This window comes from Lissotriton helveticus, chromosome 5_1 (genome assembly GCF_964261635.1).
Source record: "Lissotriton helveticus chromosome 5_1, aLisHel1.1, whole genome shotgun sequence".
NCBI lineage: Eukaryota > Metazoa > Chordata > Amphibia > Caudata > Salamandridae > Lissotriton > Lissotriton helveticus.
Genome location: NC_136065.1, coordinates 1,627,566,373 through 1,627,588,599, shown reverse-complemented (window position 1 = coordinate 1,627,588,599; position 22,227 = coordinate 1,627,566,373). Strand labels below are relative to the sequence as shown.

The following is a 22,227-nucleotide window of genomic DNA, read 5'->3' as shown; positions in this document are numbered from 1 at the left end:
TTATGCATATATTAATCAGTGCGGTATGACTGGGTTTATTGCGGAACAGACGGCTGCTCGAGCACAGCAGGTGATGTCACTGCTAGTGCTGCCTGTAATTAGTAGGTCCAGTGATTGCGACGGCATCGGCATCTACTGCTCAGCTTGCTGTGACCCTGCCTGCTACAGCACAGGCATTATCCCCAGCCGTAATACTGCCACATTTATTTTCGTATATTCTTCCTCAAGAGCCCTCACTCCCAAGTTCCAAATGCGCTCTCGCAGCTTCCTTGCCTCAACTCTGTCATGAGCCAGCCCCCAGCTACAATTATCCAATGGGAGTCTTAGGCTCGGGCAGTGGCAGGGTGCAGCAGACTCTGGGAACAGAATGAAAGCCATAGTTTGTCGATGACTTCTTGGATTTGTGATCGGCGTGATGACATCATCACTAACGTGGTGATACACAATCATGCCTGCCTGGACAGGCGTACGCTGGCCTGTCAATGAACATTTACCAGCCAGTCACCATGCAATGTATGTTATTCTTGTTTTTTTTATTTGAACAATTAATATTGAGACCACCACCTGCAGGGTCAGAAATTGTAGTCTCGGCCCTGTGAAAGAAGTGCCGGTGCTGAGCACCTGAAAGCACCTGCTCAAATTAAGCACTGCATATAATACAGGCTCAAATTGTCATATAATGTAAGTGTTTCTCTGCCCAACAGGTACCATCTGTCCAAGGCAGCCGCTATCTCCCTTCCACTTTTTATGCAGTTTATTTTACACACAAAAATAGCATCACAAATAATGTTCCATTGTCAAACTTTACACAATAATCTTTCAAAAATTGTATTCTGATAGATATTATTTGTACCTTAGAGTTGTTAACCTTAACTTTCCTGCCAGATTTCTTTGAAGAGTGAATTGGAAAAGTGAAGTCTCTTCATCATTCCCTAAGGCTTAGCTATGATCCTTCTTGCAGCTCTGTCCACACCTGCCTGCCAATTCTCAACACATGCCTTCCCGTCCATGTCTCCCTCTTAGGCTTTTCTGTGTCATACAGAGGTCCCCATGTCCTCCCATCAGTTGCTATGCCTCCCCTCCTCGGCCTCCCCTTTGGCCACGACTTCCTTGTGTCTCAAATTGTGAAAGCGGTCCGGGATGCTACTCATGGCTGCATGACATCCTTAGCCACCATTATGGAGCAGCTTTGTTACAAATGCGTAGAAGCCGCCTGAGAGCCTTTCCGTATCCGTTTAACTGACTAGGAATGGATGAGGACCAGCAACCTTGTTTAAATGGGAGAAAATAAAATCACCTAGTCAGTGCAACATGATCTCCCTCAGCCAGTGCTATCTCATAACACACAATAAGGGGGAGCTGAAAGGACTGCCCACTAGTAAAAGACTTAACCATCTCAGAAACACGTGTTCTATGTCTCATCTGGCTCTCAAGGGTGTGATGAGGCATTGAGTTCCTTTTGAAAAAGTGAACCAGAGCACAGTAGTAGTAGTAGGTGATTAGAGGCAAATTTTGGCTGCATTAAAGTGTAACACTGATCCCCATTATGAGACCCAAAATACAGGTGTTTGGAAACAAGATCTCCCCTGCTCGGAGTTAGCACCCCCTTAACCCTCATGTCGTTTTTCTAGGCCTCTGCCTCCAGGCATGGGCAACAGTTCTCTTCTTGATGGGTCTTAAACTAAGAGCAGACTATATAGGGAATGAGGCACATTTGGGGTCTCCATAGATATGTTTGGAATGAGGTGCAAGATGCTGAAAATGGAAGGGGGTTTATACCCCTGTTGGAGTAGCCTAATTTGACCCTCTGCTTTTCCCTTCTCCAGACATGGCTTGCGTCGCTTCTTCTCCTGCCGTGGCATTGCCATTGCGGTTCAGCACTTCTGGGACCATGGCCACCGCCACGTGACAGTATTTGTACCACAGTGGAGGATGAAGAAGGACCCCAAGGTGAAAGGTAAGGTTTCAGAAGGTGAAAGGGAAGGGTCCTCTAAGGCGAAAGGGGCATGTTCTTAAGGTGAAAAAAACAATATAAAAGGTTAAAGGAACCCTCAAGGAAGGAACAATAAGGTGAATGTACAGGGACTGTAAGATAAAAAGGTAGTGGCCCCATTATTGAAGGGGAAAGGGTCCTACATTGAAAGGAAAGAAATGAGAAGGTAAAAGTAGAACAGCAAACAAGGTGAAAGGAGTGACTGCCCTAAAGTGATATGAGAGGAGCTAGAAAATGAAAGGATAGGGAACCCAAGATGAACAGTGGGGGACCCCAACGTGACAGGTGAGAAACCCCAATATCCAGGGTGAGAAACTCCCAGGTCACAGGTAGGAGATACCCCAGGATATGTGGTGAGGGACCACAAGGTGAGTGGGAGGAACCCTCATACAATGCAAGATGTCCAGGATGAGAGGACACGATCCATGTAGGTCTATTAGTGTGTTCACCATTGATTATCTGACATGCTTCATCCTCTTTGGAAGGGGTAGAGAGGAGGAAACCCAGAGTCAGTAATATTATTATTGCACCAAAGGTGAAGTAATGCTCCAGTGCCCTCCACCCCCCTCACCTTTGGGCATGGAGGGTCAAGTGGTAAAATTTGCCACTTAAAGTGGTTATAATCTTGTGTCTCCTAGTTCTACCATACAAATGAATACAAAATTCCTGCAGGTAACACCCAATAACCAGTAATATTTCCTAATAAGTTTAATTTTAAGAACTCAAATATTCAACAATAACAATTTCCCTGGTGCCTCTCACAGAAACACTTACCCAGTACCTCACATAGAGACACCCCACACCATATAGTAATGTCTCAACACCTGTTATGCCCAGACGTGGGTCCCTTGCTCACTTGAAAAATGAACGAAGTTTAGTGCACAGCCTAGAGTTTGATTAAGTTCAACACAAGTTAGATCTATTATGGGTGCTGCCTGGGTGACGTCTCTTGTCTAGGACGTCTTGTAATTAACTAGCCCAACAGTGCTTCCAATTAATAATCAGTCGCATCCCCTGGTGCACACCTTCTCTCCTTGATGACAAGTCAGGGATTCCTTCAATAAGTTAAATCATGGAGCTCGAGAACTTTCTTTTGGAGAATTCTTTATTCACAAATTAGTTATTTCACTTTGTTCTTTTGATGAAATTCTTTTTCATTTCATTCACTGTGTTTATTTGACATCAATGCCTCTTATTGTGTCCAATGCATTTCGGGCTTTTACATAGCCCTTCATCAGGGAGCATTTACTAGAAAAGATGAATTGTAGGAAAACATATCACATATAGCACTCACATCTTATACATTTCAAACCCACCAACATATATCATATAATGCGAAATATGCTCAATTCTATAAAAAATGTGTTTAATTCTGTCAAAAAAGTGCGGTCAAATGTCACAAAACATGCTCGTGTGTGCCCCGTGGTGACGGCGTGCGGAATTCAGGGTAACAAGTGGCATTAAGACAGTGCAATAAATGAAAGTGGCGCACACGCTATGGACGTGTACTGACATGTCAGTGGTAGAATGCTGTCTATCGTTCAAACGCTGTGGTTCACAGTGATCGGTAAAGCTAAAACGTAAAAAAACGTGGCTGTTAACATGTAGCCAGAGGAGCACAGGGCTCTGTAAATATCTAGCGTTTCTACTCCGAAAACCTACATATGAGGCGCGTGGCGTCTCTTCTCATATCTCCCTTGCTCACTTTGCCACTGTATTCAAGCTTGCCCGGCTGATGACGGCTGATTAGCCAGAAACCGGTCCCAAGATGCTTGTTTCAGGTCCAGGGAAGAAATGGCTTGGCATTTCTGGCTGGAATGTTCCCATGAGGTACGGGGTCGGACTGATTTGCATATAGCCATGTCTGAACTGGGGTGGCGGAGTGAGCTAAAGAATGATGATGGATTAAACCTAGATCAGTTGACTGTGGGTGAGTGCTTGCAATGTTCAATACTCCGTCCATCATCTCCTTTGGTTTTTCTTTCAACAACTGTTACAGCAGCAAGCATCTGTGTGCTGCCCAATGCCCTCTTTTCCCACTCTCTCACCATCATGGTCTTGACTTGAGACACTTCATTAGTCCTTGAGGGTTGTCTCTCGCCATTGTAGGCCTTGATTTTTAACTCTTCCTGTAGCTTTAATTTCTACTTCTTTATCCACCTGCACGTTTCCCTTCTCTTGAGTAAATAATTTCCTGTAGCTTTACTTTATCTCTCCTCTCCTCTTTCAACCCCCCCACTTGCCTCACAGCTTTTATTTACTTCACATCACCATTCATCCAGAAGTGCTCACTTTCACTTTCATCTGTGACTCCGCAACATTTAATTTTCCCTCTGACAGCAGAGGCTCCCTTTCTTACATCGCAGCACTTCTGTCCCACAATGCAATCTCTCAAAGTCTGAACTACCCACCCCTAGTCAATGCCCTAGACTAAAAAAGTACTTATCCAGAAGCCTCATGGATGCCACAAATCGCTTATGAGGGCTATTCAGGGTGCCCAAAGACTTTATTAGTTTCTAGTGCATCATGACAACCACCCCTCACAACCAAGAATCTGACATCTCCCTAGCCTCAATTGTCACGAAAATATGCTATAACTCAGTGAAAATACCCCTTTTGCTAGCCCGGTGCCACCAGGCCCCTCCAATTCAATACCAGCGTAGGACATGACAAACCGCTCCTCTTTTGACAAACTCAACCTGGAAGAATCCGTAGCCCTATTAAAGAGGCCCTGCCCTAGCAAAGACTCTGGACACCTTGGCTCTTCCTAAACCACTCCACGTACTTGGAAGCCTTGCAGAACCTAAGACACCCATCATCAGTAGCTCTTAACAATAAGGCAAAGTGCTGTGAACACGGACACACTCATTGATCACAATCTTCTCAAAAAAGGTATCTCACCGATCTAACTCCAGCAAGTACTCTCCTATCGTGGGTCTCCACTGGAGCTCAAAAATCATCGTAAAACCATCACCTCGAAATTCTAAACTTGCATAGAAAGCTCACACTATCCTAAACACAAATATTTTTGGTTCAAACTTGAATATGGTGTAGAAAGGACTCTGAGACAACATCTAAGACAAACTGCTAGATCTAGCAGACCACGACTCCCTAAGATATACTGATTGTTCTTGACCTCTCCACCCCTTTAAATAGTGTCGACCACAACATTTTTGTGTTCTACCTCCATTCAATTGTACACATCACCAACCATACTCTAAAAGGTTCAAATCATTCCTCTCTCATCAGTCCCAAAATTTCAGACTGGTGGACCTGTCTTCCCTGCCAATCAGGTGAAATGTGTAGTACCACAAAGACTCCATCTCTCTCCTTTCCATTCCTTTTTTTTCCCCTCTCTTTCCCACTCCAATCAATCTTTATGTGAAGCCCCTCCTTTACCACCAGCGACCACCAAATCTACTCTTCCATCTCTTTTCTGATTATAGACTGATTTACCTACAAGTCACAGGAAACAAAATAGAATTCACTTATGTGAGAGAAGGCCACACAGCAATAGAATCTTGGATTAGTCAGACCAGTCTACAATTAAATTGTTCAAAGACAGAAATAATAGTGCAAAGGTCTACCCAATTCCTGAAAAACGTAAATCATGTTGCCCTCCTCCAAACCAAAGTTTGGAAATTAGACTTTACTTAGAGGCTGCTGAGCTCAGTCTCAGCTCCCAGATAGGATTGGTGGTTAAAGAAACTTCTTGCAAATGAAGCTGCTCAGACAAAAGAGCACCCTGTGAGGGAACTAGTAAATGTGTAACTTCATATTCATCAGTCTATTCTTACGAAATTAAGAGATGACTAAACACAGCCATTCACCCCATTTTCGGTCAAGAAAAACATCAACCCAATCGCATAGCAATTCAAAATACAACACAGTGGTCATATTTGTAGATCACACGTTCACTTCTGACTAGTTTCTTGGCACTATTGACAGATAATGGATGTGTATTGTTACCCAACTCAATGACACTCATTGTATTGACCACCGAAAGAGGCCTGCCCCATCTTTCCTCTCTGTTATGGTTGTACTACTTCTTCCACCCGCATTTCGTCATACAGTATTCTCCTTTTCCTCTTACCTCTTTGTGCAACTCTCCAGTTTCCATTTCACCACTTCTCCTCAAAAACTCTACTTTTCAGTCCCTTTTGGTCCCCTCAATCACCTCTCTTCTCAAAACTTCCTGCCACTTCCTCCCATCTCCCCTCTTTCAACTTGCACTTCTGTCATGGCCTCTTCACCTGCATCCTGGTCTTACCTGTCTTGCAGCAACTCTTCCATGTTACCTTTCTCTCTACAGCTCTCTCTTTTACCTTTGCTACTGCAACTGTCCATTTGACACATGTGCTCCTAATGAACCATTAGTTGCATCCCCTTGTGCACACCTTCTTGTTCTTGGTATTAATCCAAGGACTCCATAAATAAATGTGGTTCACTTCTTGTGGGTATGAAATTCGAATCTTTTATTCAGTTTCCTTTTTTCATGATGGTAAAATTATAATTCATGAAATTATTTAATAATTTCATCATCAGTGAATTCACATGACATATGGCATCTAGCTTTGATTCCTATGCATTTCGGGCATAGAGCCCTTCCTCAGGGAGCATCGCTACAAATCATGACGAGATGACAGTGGAACCAAGCAGTTTGAGGTCCCTGTTTTTGTAACCAGCAACAAGACGCTGTTTATAACCAAAGCAATATCCCTCCTTAAAGCATGTAGGGATATGATTGCCTTTGATATATAAGGCATACTGGTACATAGCCGATTGTCTGTACTTTTCTTTGGATTACAACGTAGAACTTACGTATATGTGTAGCTTTTCTCTTTTTCCTCCTTTTCTCCACAGAGACCATAATAGGTCGTTTTTTGGGTACTATTTGTATTCTTTTTTGCTTCACTGGGCCAACTCATGCCCCGAAGCACGAAACAGTCAGCTGATTTTTGCTGCACTGTTCATAGGACAGTAGGCATATTCTGTAGTAACTGAGTATACTTTAGTAGGGATCGCTTTTTTGGTCCTGATGAGTAAGCAGTAGGGGACTGCTTACGAAACATGTCGACCAGGTAGCTAGCTACTGCTCTACCTCACAACCCCTTCTTAACGTTCCCAGCTAGAGAAGCGAATAAAGTATTTTTTTCTACTACGCCAGGGAATTTTTAACTTTTTTATAAATCACTTTTTGAGGTCCCTACACTTTCACTGACACCTGTGCACTCACACATAGTCACTGTCACAATATAAGTGCTCCCGCGTATTCGTTTGGTCGTAGCACGCCCCGTCCCGTTATAGGGGCGGGAAGACCCCTATGATGAAGCATGACACTACTGGATTTTTTTAGTGTGTGAGGGGTATTTTAAAAAGCACATTGCGCTCTGGTCTTTCCACCTTTAAGAGAGAGCCTAGCACGTTCACTAGAGAAATAGTATCTTAAAAATTAAAAATATTTCACTTTTTCACTTTTTCGATAGAATCTCCTTGATTATAAAAGTTCCGTTTGGAGGGTGATTCTATCAGTACCTCTACGCTCCCCTTTTGTTTTGGCTTTCCTTGATCACTCCAGAATTGCTTCTCCCTTGATGGAATACCTTTTGCTTTGCCTAATGGAAATATGAGAGGAAGATCCTGAGTCGTTGATACACCGAGTGTTTCTGATAGAGACTTCTAGCCACAGATTCCTCACCTTTGAATATTCTCCAGGCATCAGCCTGGATATGGAAACTTTTCAGCAGCACCTCTGCACATCGTCCAGTGCGGCTACACCCTGAAGCCGCTTCGCTCTGGTAATGATATGTAGAGCCCATAGGTGCTACCCCTGCATGCTGACGTCCTTTACCTTCTATCCTTACCACAAAACGCAGATCCAGAGCTCTCTTTTTGTCTCTCTGAGATATTTACCTCACATTTTTAATCAGTGTGCAAGGGATGTCACCCCCAAAACAACAGGTTTTAAGTCTTGTAGAAACTGGTGCAAATAAATGTCTGTGACAGACCCTCAACAGGTATGTCTATGGTGTATGGTGTCTGGTGCCGGGCCACAACTCTAAACCCTTCAGTGACTAGGCTTCAATGAACCTGAATGCCATCAGGGACTGTGAAACAAAGCTGTACGTCGCCACGCATGAAAAGATTACTCACCAGGACTGCCCCAAGTTGTGATCCGTATCCAAAATCCGATCCTGTTCCCACTTGAAAATGCCGCTTTAGAGGACGATCTTTGTCTGGTCAAAATTGTTATCTAAGTCGAAAAAGAAACACAAGAAATTGAAGCGGGATTCCACTCCTTCGCGCCACTCTTATTCGCCTAAGCAGGCGCAGGGGCTACACCTCAGAGCCAATTCCATATCTGGTTCCAGCATAAACTGAGTTTCTGGGGCCAACTGCCATGCCACATCCGATCAAAGCGTTCTGTGGAGTCATGCTCCGGCTGCTTACTGACTCGCTTTGGCGAACCTTCGGGCCCCAAGCAGCCAAAAGACTTACCCATCTGGGGTACCGCCAGTGGGTTCAGCAACAGCGCCAGTAGGACCCTTCAAGCCCTTTTTTTCTTCCTGCTCCAGTCCAACTCCTGTTTAAGCGATATGACCTACGCCGGCCCCCGGCATTTCGACGATAGTGCCGATGCCGCATGAGGAAGTCCTGATATCTGTTTCCATCGCTGAGTTGTCGCTGGTCCAACCACTTCCCCCACTTGATTTACCACTGCCAAAAGGGAGAAAACGCACTTTGCATTCCCTTTTTGTAAATGACTCATACAGTGACTATAACCCAGGTGATGAGTTTGCTCAACCCTACCAGGATGTTAATTGGTACAAGGACTTCCAGGATGCTAGTGGTGTTGATACCTCCCTGGAAACAGGTCTCGTCTCACCCCCTGGACCAGCCGCAGGGGAATCTACTTCCTATGCCATGGTGATGCATAGGGTGGCAAAAGTACTTGACCTCCAGCTCCCCACCTTGGAGGATAAAACCAGTGTCTTGACAGAAGTCCATCGTCCATCTAACGAGGCACTTATGGATACCTTATTGGGGTCTTGTGCCAAATCTTAGTCTGCCCCCCCCCCAGTCAGTCGACAAATTGCCAAGCATCATCACCCTGCTCTTGGCGACCCTGCTTTTCTCTCACAGCACACTTCACCCAAAAGCTTAGTGGTGCAAGCCTCCACGAGCTGATCTAATCCCAACACATATCCTACCACTTCCCCTGACAGGGAATCTAAGCAGGTGGAAACTTTTGGCAAACATGAATTTTCTTCCACCAGTCTGGCCCTCCTATCTGTTAATGCCAGCTACTTGTTGGGACACTATTCCTACACCCTTTGGGATTCGGTGGCACATGTCCTTTCTGGTCTGCCTGAAGATTTTCGACCTGTTCTTGGTCAGGTGATTCAAGATGGTTGTGATGCGACCAAGTTCACTCTTCGTTGTGATTTGGACACCTCCACTTCTAACGGGTGGGTCATAGGCACCAGGGTTGCCATTCACTGCCAAGCATGCCTGCGATTGACTGGGTTCTCTTCCAGGGGATCCTCATCAAAGTCATAAGCATTAGAATATTCTCGCTCAAGCGCGGGACCCCGGAAACACTAGATTATATGTGTCCCACATATATATATATATATATATATATATATATATATATATATATATATATATATATATATATATATATATATATATATATATATATATATATATATATATGGTTATATATAAGCAATAGCAGCCTACTAAAGACCAGAGCTGAATCATGCTGTAAAGAATTTCCACCATACATGAACAAACATGCATTAGAAACATGAGAAACAACAATAAAGTTTGTTTTAGAACTGTTTTAATGCTCAGAAAGCAGTAGAAATTCTTATAAAACACTGAAAGCATAGGAAGCTCCCAGGCTGCATTGCAAATCCCCAGTCTAAAAAGACTGAAAAGCTACCCTGCAGCTGAATGCAATAAGCGGACACCGTGCCTTTAAGGCACCCATGACCCCCAGCTTTCCATCATGTCTCAGGGGTGACAGTTAGGTCAGTTGTTCTTTCCGGCTCCTTCAGGAAGGATCCTGGCAACACAGCCCCACTCATTTCTGTTTTTCTGACAGAAATGTGCTTCATTTTTCACAGTTTTTTTACTTACTTTGACATTTTACATCCTGTCAAGTAAGAATCTGTCTTTTCTTGACAGTTTGGTGGGTATTTTCTCTTTGAAATGCCTTCCCTTTTTGACAACTGCCCTTCTTGTGGCAACAAGAAGGCCAAGACAGACAGCCATGAAGTCTGTATTCTTTGTCTACTTGACAATCATGACCCAAAGGCCTGTCCTCACTGCAAAACCCTGTCAGGAAGAACTCTGAAGGATAGGGAGAGGATTCGCATCTATGGCCTAGCCCAAAAATCATCCAGAGGAAGGTCTCCGGTAAGGAAGGGCTTCAAGAGGGCTAGAACACCTTCAAAAGACAAGTCTTCGCACCCTTCAGCTTCAGCGTCGGGCTCGGCGCTGAGGAAAGAACTACCGGTGGGTCATTTATCTAAAAAACGACCTTCGACGGCGGGCTCGCCGTCGAGAAGAAGAGATTCAGGTACTTCGTCGACGTCTAGAATTCAAGACCCTCCACCATCGGCGACGATCGACGTCGAGGACCAAGACCTCTCCACCGTCGTCAACCCGGCGACGAGGACCATCACACCTCCGCCGTTGTCAACCAGGCGACGTTCGGCGTCGAGAACTGTGACCCCCCGCCGTCGTCAACCTGGCGACGATCGGCGTCGAGAACTGTGACCCCTCCGCCGTCGTCAACCTGGCGACGATCGGCGCCGAGGAGCAGAGACCCTCCGTCGTCATCGTCACGACGTTCGGCGTCGAGGAGAGGCTCATCTCTGCCGCCGCAAAGTCCAGAATCCTCCGCCGTCGACAACCAGACGTCGATCGGCGTCGAGGAAGAGATCTCCGTCGATGTCGCGTAGGCGTTCGGCGTCGAGGGTGACCAATACCCCTCCGCCGTCGTCACGTAGACACTCGCCGTCGAGATTGACTGCTCTGCCGTCGCCCCAGCGGCGTTCGGCGTCGAGGGCTCTGTCGTCCACTTCACATCGCCGTTCGACGTCGAGTCATCGCCGATTCTCGCACCGCTCGCCGTCGAGGCAATCGACGTCAGAACATCCGACGTAGAGGCATCATGAGCGGACTGGGTCAGCGTCGAGGAACTCCGCTTCAGGGAGATCCAGGGAATCGGAGATTCTAGTGACAGAATCAGCCTCCCGACACTCATCCTCGCATTCGTCTGGCCGAGCTGCCTCAAAGTCTAGAAGCCCTGCCCGCAATTCACCTTTGCGAGACCCTTCTTCTGCAAATGTGAGGTTGTCCCCTAGATGGAATCTGCCATTAGATCATTGGCGAGATTCAGGGGCTACGAGGCGAATGCAAGATTACGCCAGTCCTGCACATAGGTCTCCGCTTCAGAGACTAGTTGAGGAAGTGGACAGACGCAGCCATCCCAGGCGCAGAGTTCAGGCTGAAAGATCGCCTGTGAGGAGGCCTACTAGATCTCGTTCTCCCAGAAGGGAGGAACGTTCAGGAAGATCACGCGAAAGGAGGCACAGTGCTCATTGTAGGAGTAGGACGACGCCATCGATTTCTTCTACCTCCTCTACCCAATCTTCCAAGAGGGATTATTCTCCCACACTTTCGGATAGCCCTATCTCTAGGGTCTCACCAGTTGATGACATCAACACTTTCCATGATGTCCTGCAAAGAGGAGCTCAGAAGCTCAACATTGAACTGTCTATTCCACAAGTCACTACGACAGTGATTTTTAAGACACTTCACCATAAGTCTGCTTCACTCCCTTGCTGCCATTGGTTCCAGGGATTATGGACCCTGTCAAAGACATATTCCTGGCTCCGGCGACCATTAAAGCGGTGCCGGCTCGCATCCCAAAAAAGTACAAACCAGCGACCTCTGACCCGGTCTTTGTCAAGACTGACCCTCCTGCAGACTCAGTGATCGTAGCAGCAGCACGAAAAACACACTCGGTCACTGCTACCTCCTCAGTCCCTCCAGATAAGGACAGCAGATCACAGGACTCGTCGGGTCATAAGGTCTGCAACTCTGCCTCTTCTACACTGAAGGTCTCCTGTGCAGCTGCACTGTTGGGTAGATATGATAGAGCCATATGGGACTCCATGGAGCGTTTCAAGTCCAAACTGCCGAAAGAAGACCAGAAGGACTTTGAAGAGACAATGACAGAAGGCTGTCTGGTGGCGAACCAGATGATTAGCACGGCTGCGGACGGCGCAACCCTTGCGGCGCATTCTTATGCCCATGGAATTTGCGCCAGAAGGTCGTCTTGGTTGCGCCTGACAGGCATCAAGCCCGATGCACAACAACGCATCTTAAATCTTCCTTTTTCTGGTTCCTCTATCTTTGGTGAACACACTGACGAAGAGATGAGTAGAATGAAAGTCGAGCAAAAAACAGTCAAAGCAGTCGGTTTGGAGAAGAAAAAGGAGTTCAAGCGCCGTTTTAAGACCAACAAGGGCAGAGGGGCTCAACAGAGGGTTCAAACCCCTCAGTGGTCCCAAAATAAAAATCAGGGCAAGACCCAGTTTCGAGGGGGGAAATCCAACCGAGGTAGAGGTCATCAATAGCAATCCTCTACATCAACGAGAGGGGGGTGGAGGGGTGGGGGAAGAGTCATGAGCAGTGGCTTCCTCTGGCGCCGTTGCCCACTCCAGTGGGAGGAAGTGCTTCACAACATCTGGCAGAGTGGTGCAGCATCACATAAGATCGTTGGGTGCTGAATATACTGCGCAATGGATACACGCTTCGTTTCCGTGCGCCCCCAAAGAACATTCCTCCAAAGAAATCTCGTCCTCACCAGTTAGATCTGCTCTGAAGAGAGGTGAAGATTCTTCTTCAAAAACAAGCTATAGAAGAAGTACCTCCCTCGCAAAGAGGAAAGGGAGTTTACTCCAGATATTTTCTTGTTCCCAAAAAGGATCAGGAGAACAAGTTCCGTCCCATCCTAGACCTTCGTCTTCTAAACAAGGTCATAGTCAAAGAGAAATTCCGTATGTTGGCTCTTCACCAAATATGTCCACATCTACAGGAAGGCAATTGGATGTGTTAGGTGGATCTGCAAGATGCATACTTTCATATTCCAATTGCACTGCATCATCGCAAGTATCTGAGGTTTGTGGTCGGCAACAAACACTACCAGTACAAGGTGCTACCCTTCGGTCTCAAATCGGCACCAAGAGTCTTCACCAAATGCATGGCAGTGGTGGCAGCTTTTCTTCACAAGAAGGGGCTCTTCGTCTATCCGTACCTAGACGGCTGGCTCATAAAAGGTCCATCTCCTCTGCAAGTAGAGAGCGACTTCCACCTTTGCCTGCAACAATTGCACAATCTCGGCCTCCATGTCAATATGGAAAAGTCAGTCCAGCAGCCAACCCAGTCCATCCACTACCTAGGCTCCGTTCTGGACTCAAGTTTGGGAAGAGCGTTTCCTTCGGAGGAGAGACTTTTTTCAATGCAGCAAAAGTGCAGGATTCTGCTCGAGACCCGAAGTCCAACAGTCCGTCAGGTATCCTCCCTGCTGGGTTCCATGGCGTCTTGCATCTTTCTCATACCGCACGCCAGGCTGAGGATGCGTCCTTTGCAACAGTCTCTGGAGGACCAGTGGGACCAATCGACAGGACGCTGGGAAGACCGGATCAGTCTTTCCCAGGCAGCGAACATTTCTATCAAGTGGTGGACTCGACCTCAAAATCTGTTGGGGGGAGTTCCTTTTCACCAACCTCTCCCGACTCAGTCAATAGTGATGGGCGCGTCTCTTCAAGGCTGGGGGGCACACATGGGGTGCCTTCAAATACAAGGTCGGTGGTCGGTTCAAGAACTGACCTACCACATCAACATGCTGGAGCTTCGAGCGGTGCATCTCGCTCTCAAAGCCTTTCTCCCTGCAATCAAAGCCAACTCGGTCTTGGTGCAGACAGACAATACGACCACCATGTTCTACCTGAACAAACAAGGCGGCACACGATCACACCCTCTATCTCTGGAGTCCCAAGCGACCTGGCACTGGCTTCTCGCTCGGGACCTCTCGCTGGTAGCAGTGCACCTTCCAGGCGAGCTAAACATCAAGGCAGACGCACTCAGCAGGCACTTCGAAGATCAACCAGACTGGGTGCTCAACGACGAGGTAGTGGCAGAGCTTTTTCGTTGCTGGGGTCGTCCAACTATAGACTTGTTTGCAGACGACGAAAACAAAAAATGCCACGCCTTCGCGTCCAGATTCCACCGCCCAGGGACGCAGGGGAATGCACTCTTGATGGATTGGTCAGGGACATTTACCTACGCATTTCCTCCCCTGTCTCTAATTCCGAAGGTGGTTTCCAAGCTCCTTAGGTCGGACATGGAGATGATCCTAATAGCTCCGGACTGGCCGCGGCAGTGGTGGTATCCGGACCTTCTTCATCTGTCTGTGTGTCCACACAGACGTCTACCTTGCAAGCCGGACCTGTTGAGCAAGATGAGCGGGAGGATTCTACATCCCAACCTCCCCTCTCTGAACTTGACGGCATGGCTCCTGAAGTCCTGCAGTATGGACATCTGAATTTGCCTCCTGATTGTATGCGCATTTTAAAGGAAGCTAAGAGGCCCTCCACAAGAGCGTCATATGCGTTCAAGTGGAAGAGGTTTTATATTTGGTGTAGGGAACATCATCTTGACCCTATTAAAGGGCAGGAGGATGTTATTCTTCCAGACCATCTTTCTTTAGCAATGTCTGGTTTGAAGTATGCTTCCATTAGAGTGCACTTGTCAGCCATTGTGGCGTATAGGAAATCGCCAATCCAAAAGTCTTTCTTCCAGATGCAAGTGGTCAAGGACTTCCTGCAGGGGTTAACCCCTTCGATGCTGATGACGAGCTCAGCTCGTCATCAGCTACAGCGCTCCTGTGCTGATGACGAGCTGTGCTCGTCATGTAACGCGGTATTTTGAAAATTGCCGCACACAGCGAGAAAAGCCGCCGCAGCGTTGCGGTTAAAGAAAGTCTATCCCCCTGTTCGAAATCCTTCTCCTCCCTGGGAGTTGAATCTTGTATTAACCAAGTTGATGGGAGCTCCTTCTGAGCCCATTCACAAAGCAACGTTACAACATTATCTTGGAAGGTCGCTTTCTTAGTTGCTATCACATCAGCGCGCAGAGTAAGCGAAATCCAAGCATTGTGTACAAAAAAGCCTTACACTGTTTTCCACCACAATAGAGTAGTATTAAGGACTCATCCATCCTTTCTACCAAAGGTTGTGTCTGATTTTCATATTAATCAGTCTATTTCTCTTCCATCTTTTTTTCCAAACCCTGCAACCCCTGCTGAGCGGTCGCTGCATTCTTTAGATCTCAAAAGAGTGCTTAAATTCTATTTGGAAAATACTAGGAGTATTAGGAAGACGGATCAGCTTTTTGTCAATTATGGTTCAATGAGAACAGGTTTTCCAGCTGCCAAACGATCCATCTCCAGATGGATCGTCTCCTGTATTAATTTGGCTTATCAGCTAGCGGGCAAGCCCTTGCTGTTGACACCTAAGGCACACTCTCCTAGGGGGGAAGCGGCCACAGTAGCTTTCCTACATGATGTCCCTATGTCAGAGATTTGCAAGGCTGCAACCTGGAGATCAGTTCATACCTTTACAAGGCATTACTGCCTAGAATCTGATTCCAGGACTGATACTAAAGTAGGGCAGGCCTCTTTGAGGAATCTATTTGGGTAGCCTGCGGCCTGTTCGAGCTTAGTTTTGTCTAGGCTTATGAATGATACACTGTTTTTATTGATCCTTTGCCCACAGGGAGATGAGGTGAGGATCGCTATTCTATTCTAATGCTTAAGACTATTGATGAGGATCCCCTGGAAGAGAAGGATTAGTGACTTACCTGTAATCCTAGTTCTCTTCCAGGGGTATCCTCATCAAAGTCATAAGCAACCCTCCCGCCTCCTCGGGCAAAGGACTACTTTAACTTGGAGATATTGTTAACCTATTGTTTCATGGTTTTTTCAGTCTCTGCAAAGAACAACTGACCTAACTGTCACCCCTGAGGCATGATGGGAAGCTGGGGGTCATGGGTGCCTTAAAGGCACGGTGTCAGTTTATTGCATTCAGCTGCAGGTTAGCTTTTCAGCCTTTTTAGACTGGGGATTTGCAATGCAGCCTGGGAGTTTCCTATGCTTTCAGTGTTTTATAAGAATTTCTACTGCTTTCTGAGCATTAAAACCGTTCTAAAACAAACTTTATTGTTGTTTCTCATGTTTCTAATGCATGTTTGTTCATGTATGGTGGAAATTCTTTACAGCATGATTCAGCTCTGGTGTTTAGTAGGCTGCTATTGCCTATTTTTATATATATATATATATATATATATATATATATATATATATATATATATATATATATATATATATATAGTTATATATATATATATATATATATATATATAGTTATATATATATATGGTTATATATATGTGGGGCGCGTATAATATAGTGTTTCCGGGGTCGCGCGCAAGGGCGGGAATATTCTAATGTTTATTACTTTGATGAGGATACCCCTGGAAGAGAACTAGGATTACAGGTAAGTAACTAATCCTTCTCAGCCGATCTCTATCCCTCCCTGATGGACATGCCCTTCAACAGGACTCACCAGCTCGGGGACAAGGCTGGGTCCTTTCTACAGCATTTGAAGGAGAACAAGGCTACTGCTTGCTCTTTTATGGTTTTAGCAGAGGTGCCTCATGCTGCCAGCCTGTGCAAGGAATCTAGCAGTTGTGTTCAGGGCCAAGGTGCTCACCACCCCTGCGGGCAAGGTCAATGGGCCGCCCAGTCTACTTCACCCCCTGCAGCCCCACCTGCCAAATAACTTTGTCTTAACATTAGCCAGAATCGCTAGCATTGTCCAGCAATTCGAACCAGGTTGGGCGGCAATAACATCGGACATGTGGGTTCTGCAGATCGTTTGCTTTGGCTATGCCTTACCGTTCCTTTCTTCCCTGTTTGCACCTTCCACCATCTCCCCAATGACTGACAAATGCCTGTCTCTCCATTTTGCGGTAGAAAGTGCAAGCACTTTCAGCCAAAGGTCCTATCAAGAGGGTGCCTGGGCAAGAAATAGGTTACGGTTGGTATTCTCACTACTTTCTGGTGCCCAAGGAAGATGGTGGCCTGTTGCCTATTTTAGCCCTGTGCCCCCTGAACTCCTTACTCTGGAAGGAGAAAATCAAAATGCTCTCCTTGGCCCAGGTCTGGACTGTTCTCGACCCTGAAAACTGGATGGTGGCGTTGACCTGCAGGATGCCTATTTACATATAACAGTCATTTACCGCCCACTGACTCTACCTGCAGTTTGTGTTGGGGAAGTCGACATACAATGACGAGGGAGAAAAACATTTAAAAAAAGAAAAACACTTCGCTTGAGTTCACCGCATCACCAATGAGGCGAGTGCAAGGTAAGTGTTTTTTTTCTTTTTTGTACATTTTTTATTCTCCTTTGTTGTCATATATCGACTCCCCCTACCCCACCGCTCTTACCTGCACCGGCAGCAGCTGCGAAAGTGATGGCTGTGTTGGTGGCACACCTTCAGGGGTCCGGGATGGCAGTACTTCCCTACCTCAACTACTTTCTGTTGAAAGCAGGCTCTCCCTAGCAGTCTTTGGCCACCTCCAGACTGCAGTAAACCTCCTATTATCTGTGTGCTTCACTGTCAACGTGCCGAAGTAACACCTGACTCCTCCTTTGATCGTAGCCATTTTGGACATTGTCTGGAGTTCAGGACATTTAGGCGATGATCCCAATCTTTTTGACCTCAGTCCTGGATTTCAGTGAGATCGACTCTGCAGCTACTGGAGCTGATTGCCTCCTGCATCCTGCTGGTCAAGAATGCCAGTTGTCATATTTAAGCTCTGTAGTGAGAGCTAAAGACCTACTTACTTACTTATGCCTACTAACCCTCCTGGGGTATAAGTTATCAACTAATACACTCCAGCCATCTGTCCTGGGCTTTTCTTTCAATCTGACTCCAGGTGTAACACATCTTCTTGCAGTCAGCCTCGATCCCTCATGAAAGGCCTTCCTCATATGCTTGAGGGTTCCAGGTCATGGCTTGCCTGTTGGTGTTTGATGCAAGCTTGCGGAGGGTGTGACCTATCCAGCTCCATTGTCATTTCAGGATTTCATCATGAGCAGGAAGTTGGAAAGCCTACTGCCTTAGGTCTTTGTAGCTGATGGTTTTTGTCCAGCTGATTTGGTGAATTCTCCTCAGTCAGTTGTTAATGAAGGTCTGGACTTTGGTGGTGGTGGTCACTGTTGTCCTCGAGGTTTCTGCTCCACACAGTAGGACTGATTTAAAGCTTATAAAGCTTGGTTTGCAGCAGTAGATCCTTGGAACTCCAGATATTCTTTAGCTGAATGAAAGCAACCCTTGCTTTGCAGATTCTTGCCTCGACTTTGACATCTGTGCCGCCCTGCTTTTCGGTGACACTGCCAAGGTAGAGAAAGGCCTCAATGTCTTCCAGTACATTTCCTGCAAGAGTAACTGCAGTTGTTCTGGCAGTGTTAACCTTCAGTATCTTGTTTTTTTCCTTGGGAATGTTGAGGTCAAGTTATGCTGATGTGGCTGCAATGTTGTCGGTCTTCTTTTGCATCTGCACATGGGTATAGGATAGTAGGGCCAGGTGGTTTGCAAAGTCCAGTGTGTCGAGCTGCATCCAAGATGTCCACTGGATCCCATTTCTTGTTGTTGTGGATGTCTTAATGATCCAGTTGATGGCCAGCAGGAAGAAAAAAGGCAAGAGCAAGCAACCCTTGCAGACTCCGGTCCTCACTTGGAATACTTCTGTGAGTTGTATTCCATGGACTATCTTGCAGACTCTCATAAGAGTTTCTGATAATTATTACAAGATTATCTGGCACACCGTTATGGCAGAGGAGTTTCTCTGTCCACACTGTTGAATGCCTTCTCATAGTCCATGAAGGTGACACAGGTTGGGGGGTATGGGGGGGTGTTGCAGTTTAGTCTGTATAGGATCTACAACTGCGGATGCCAGCTTGCTGATCTCGAAACGGAGCATCAACTTTTTTCTTTATTCTGTTCAGGATGACTATGTTGAACACTTTTTTCCCCCGGAGTTTTATATAGCGTGAACTTGACCTACTTGACCTGAAGGTATCAGAGCGCTTTACATTAGCACCAGTTGCATCACAGACAGACACATTAATTTTGTTAGGCACAGAGAGATTAAGTGATTTTCCCAGAATCACAGCATGTTGAGTGTCCCTTGCCAAGACTCGAACCCTGTTACTCAGCTACGAGGTTGACCGCTCTAGCCGTTAGGGTACTTTGCCTGGGGTTGTTAGAAGAGTTACCCCTCTGCGGTTTACGCAGTCGCTCAGGTCACCTTTCTTGGGGATCATGATGATATATCCTTCCTGTCTAACAACACCTTTTCCTCTTCCCAGAGCCTTCCAAACATGGGGTAGAGCATGTCTACTTATGTTTCAATGTCTCCCTTTAGTACCTCTGCAGGAATGTTGTCGGGTCCTGCTGCATTTCCATTTCTCAGATGTTTGATGGCTTGCCATATTTCTTCCTTGGTAGGTCTGCTGCAGTCGATTGGCAAATCTTGGTGGAGGCTGCAGCACGGGCTCGTTCTGCAGTACTTTAAAGTGCTCCACCCGTCTTCGTTGTTGGCCTTCGTTAATCATGATTGTGTACCCAGCTTTGTCTTTAACAGGTCTTTCTGGCTTGCTGTTCTTTGATCTTCTCCCACTGACTTTCTATTGGCTCTGTTAGACCTCTAGTTCTTGCAGGACTTGAAACTTGTTACTGAGGGTGACTGAGTCTTTATTTTGTTTCATTGCATCTTTGAGGAGGGTGCTGTTGTCCAGGATTACTTCAGCTTTAGCTTTAGCCTGGCCACGACAAGGTGATGGTCCGACGCCATGTCCGCTCCTGTCATCACTGTCACATCCTGCAGGCACCTCCAAGAACTTCTTGGCAATGCTGCCATGGTCAATCTGATTCCCTGTTGAATGGTCCGGTGACACCCACGTTGCCTTCGGTATTCTTTTGTGTGGGAAGACACAACCGCCTATTACCAGACTGTTCAGGGCACAGAGATCTACCATCCTTTCACCATCCTCCATCATGTCATCAAGGCCATGGATGCCAATGACTTCACCTGACTTCTCCATACACAGTGTTGTTGCTTCAATTCTTGGCATTGAGGTCACCCATCAGTATAGTGATGCCTTTCTCTAGGCATTGCTCTAGGGTGGACTAGAGTCTGTTGTAAAATTGTTCTTTTAGCTCTTCTTTGCTGGCATTTGTAGGTGCATAGCACTGGTTAACATTCATGTTGATCCTCTTTTTTTGTGTGCAGAAGGTTGCTGTGCTATTTCTGGGGTCGTGGGCTTTCCATCCAATCAGAACTCTGTTGGTTGCTGGCGTTGGCATGAGTGCTATTCCCGACTATGTGGGGTGTTCTCTTCCTCCTGTTCAGAATACAGCAGCATTCCTCCTATAACCAGTCTTTTCTGTCAGGAAGGACTTTGTCCATCTGGTCTCGCTGATTCAAAGCAGGGCAGGGTTGTATGTTTTCACCTCCGCTGCCACTTGGGCTGTCTTGCCTATCTTGTAAATGGTCCTCACGTTCCATGTCCTGATGGTGATGGTCTTGGTTGAAAGAAGGTAGATCGGTTTTGTCGTTTCCAGGGATCTCTGGCTTTCACCACATGGGTAATCGCTCTCCCTGATGGAGATCCCTCTCTCCCCAAGCCTGGGATGTCTTTTGGTTGGCGTTTCTGTAGCTAGGATTTTTTTTGCATGCTGGAGTAGCTAGCCCCATGCATAATCCTCCTCCTTATGCAGCTGGGCTTGGGACCAGCCATGGCGGAGTTATCTAAAGTCCTATTGGTCCCAAAATCAAGGGGTCCTCTCCCACCATGTTCATATTTCAGATCTGCAGTGGTGGTTGCTGGATCGCAGTAGGGTCTGCAGCAGACCCTTCTGTCTACCCTACCCAGCGGTGACCGCTGCAATGCTTCTGGATTGTGGCGGCCACCTGGGAGAAGTGAAGGTCAGAGGCCCCTGGTCTCAGTCTCCTGAAGCTAAGGGCCATCCGCTTGGCGTTGCGAGCCTTCCTCCAGTCCATCCATCAAAAGGAGGCTGTTACAGGTGCTCAGACCCTGTGCCTGGAGGCCTTGCGCTTCTGGAAATTGCTGGACTGCTGATTAATTTTCCTGGTGGTGACTCACCTGGCAGGATCTTTGAATGGCAGGGTGGACAAGCTCAGCTGTCGACACCTTAAGGATCACAAAAGGTAGTTACACCTGGAGGTGGTGAGGTCTCTTCTGTGAATGGGGAGAACCGTGGTTCTCCAACGTCGACAACAGTGTCAGCACTTCTGCAGGCGTCTCTTGCTCGATGGTACGTTCCGACGCTAGTAGATTTTGGAATTTCTGTAAGCCTTTCTGCCAATGCCACTTCTGCCCGAGTTCACAAGAAAATCAGGACTAACCGGGCCCAAGTCATCCTTGTGGCTCCTGGTTTAGCACTGGGAGTGTGATATCCAGAACTCCTGATCAGCAATCTTTGTTTAAATGACCAGTTGTGATGTGATTTTCTCAAAGGGCTACAATATGTGCACTCTCCTTTTGTGAAGCCCTAATGGGGCCTTAATCTGGTCCCCACTTATTTGATATGCACTAGTCCGAACCGCTTCCCAGCTGCCCTTCTTGGCTCCTTACCATCAAGACTTTTCCTCTCGCCATCACCACAGCACGGCATGTAAGTGAACTCCAGGCTCTTTGTGTTAGACCACCATACATCATCTTTTTCCCAGAAAATCTGGTTCTTCTTACTCTGGCATCCTTTCTCCCATTGCACGTTGGTCAAGTTTGTCAAGTCATCAACCTGCCTTTGTTCTATGCCCCGCCTCACCCCTCTAAGGAGAAGGATAGACTCCATCACTTGGACCGCAAGAGGCACTGAACTTCTACAAAATCGTACCAAAGAGCACCAGGTGAACGATCAGTTCTTTGTGAGGTTGGTTGAAGGAAAAAAAGTCCCTTTCCTGGACATATGCCAGACCACCACGTGGCTTCCTTCCATATGTTCACAAAGCACTATTGTCCCGACTGTCGAGCGGTGCATTTTCCTACTCAATTCTGCAG

At 46.7% G+C, this 22,227-nt stretch overlaps 1 protein-coding gene across 2 annotated transcripts in view; it reads left to right on the top strand.

Moving 5' to 3' along the window:
• Positions 1 to 22,227, top strand: part of LOC144755661 (NEDD4-binding protein 1-like) — a 272,368-nt gene that overhangs the window by 146,780 nt on the left and 103,361 nt on the right. For both annotated transcript variants that reach the window (XM_078644828.1, XM_078644827.1), the window contains exon 3: positions 1,827 to 1,957. In XM_078644828.1, coding sequence (XP_078500954.1) covers positions 1,827 to 1,957 — 131 coding nt within the window. The remainder of the gene's footprint in view (positions 1 to 1,826; positions 1,958 to 22,227) is intronic.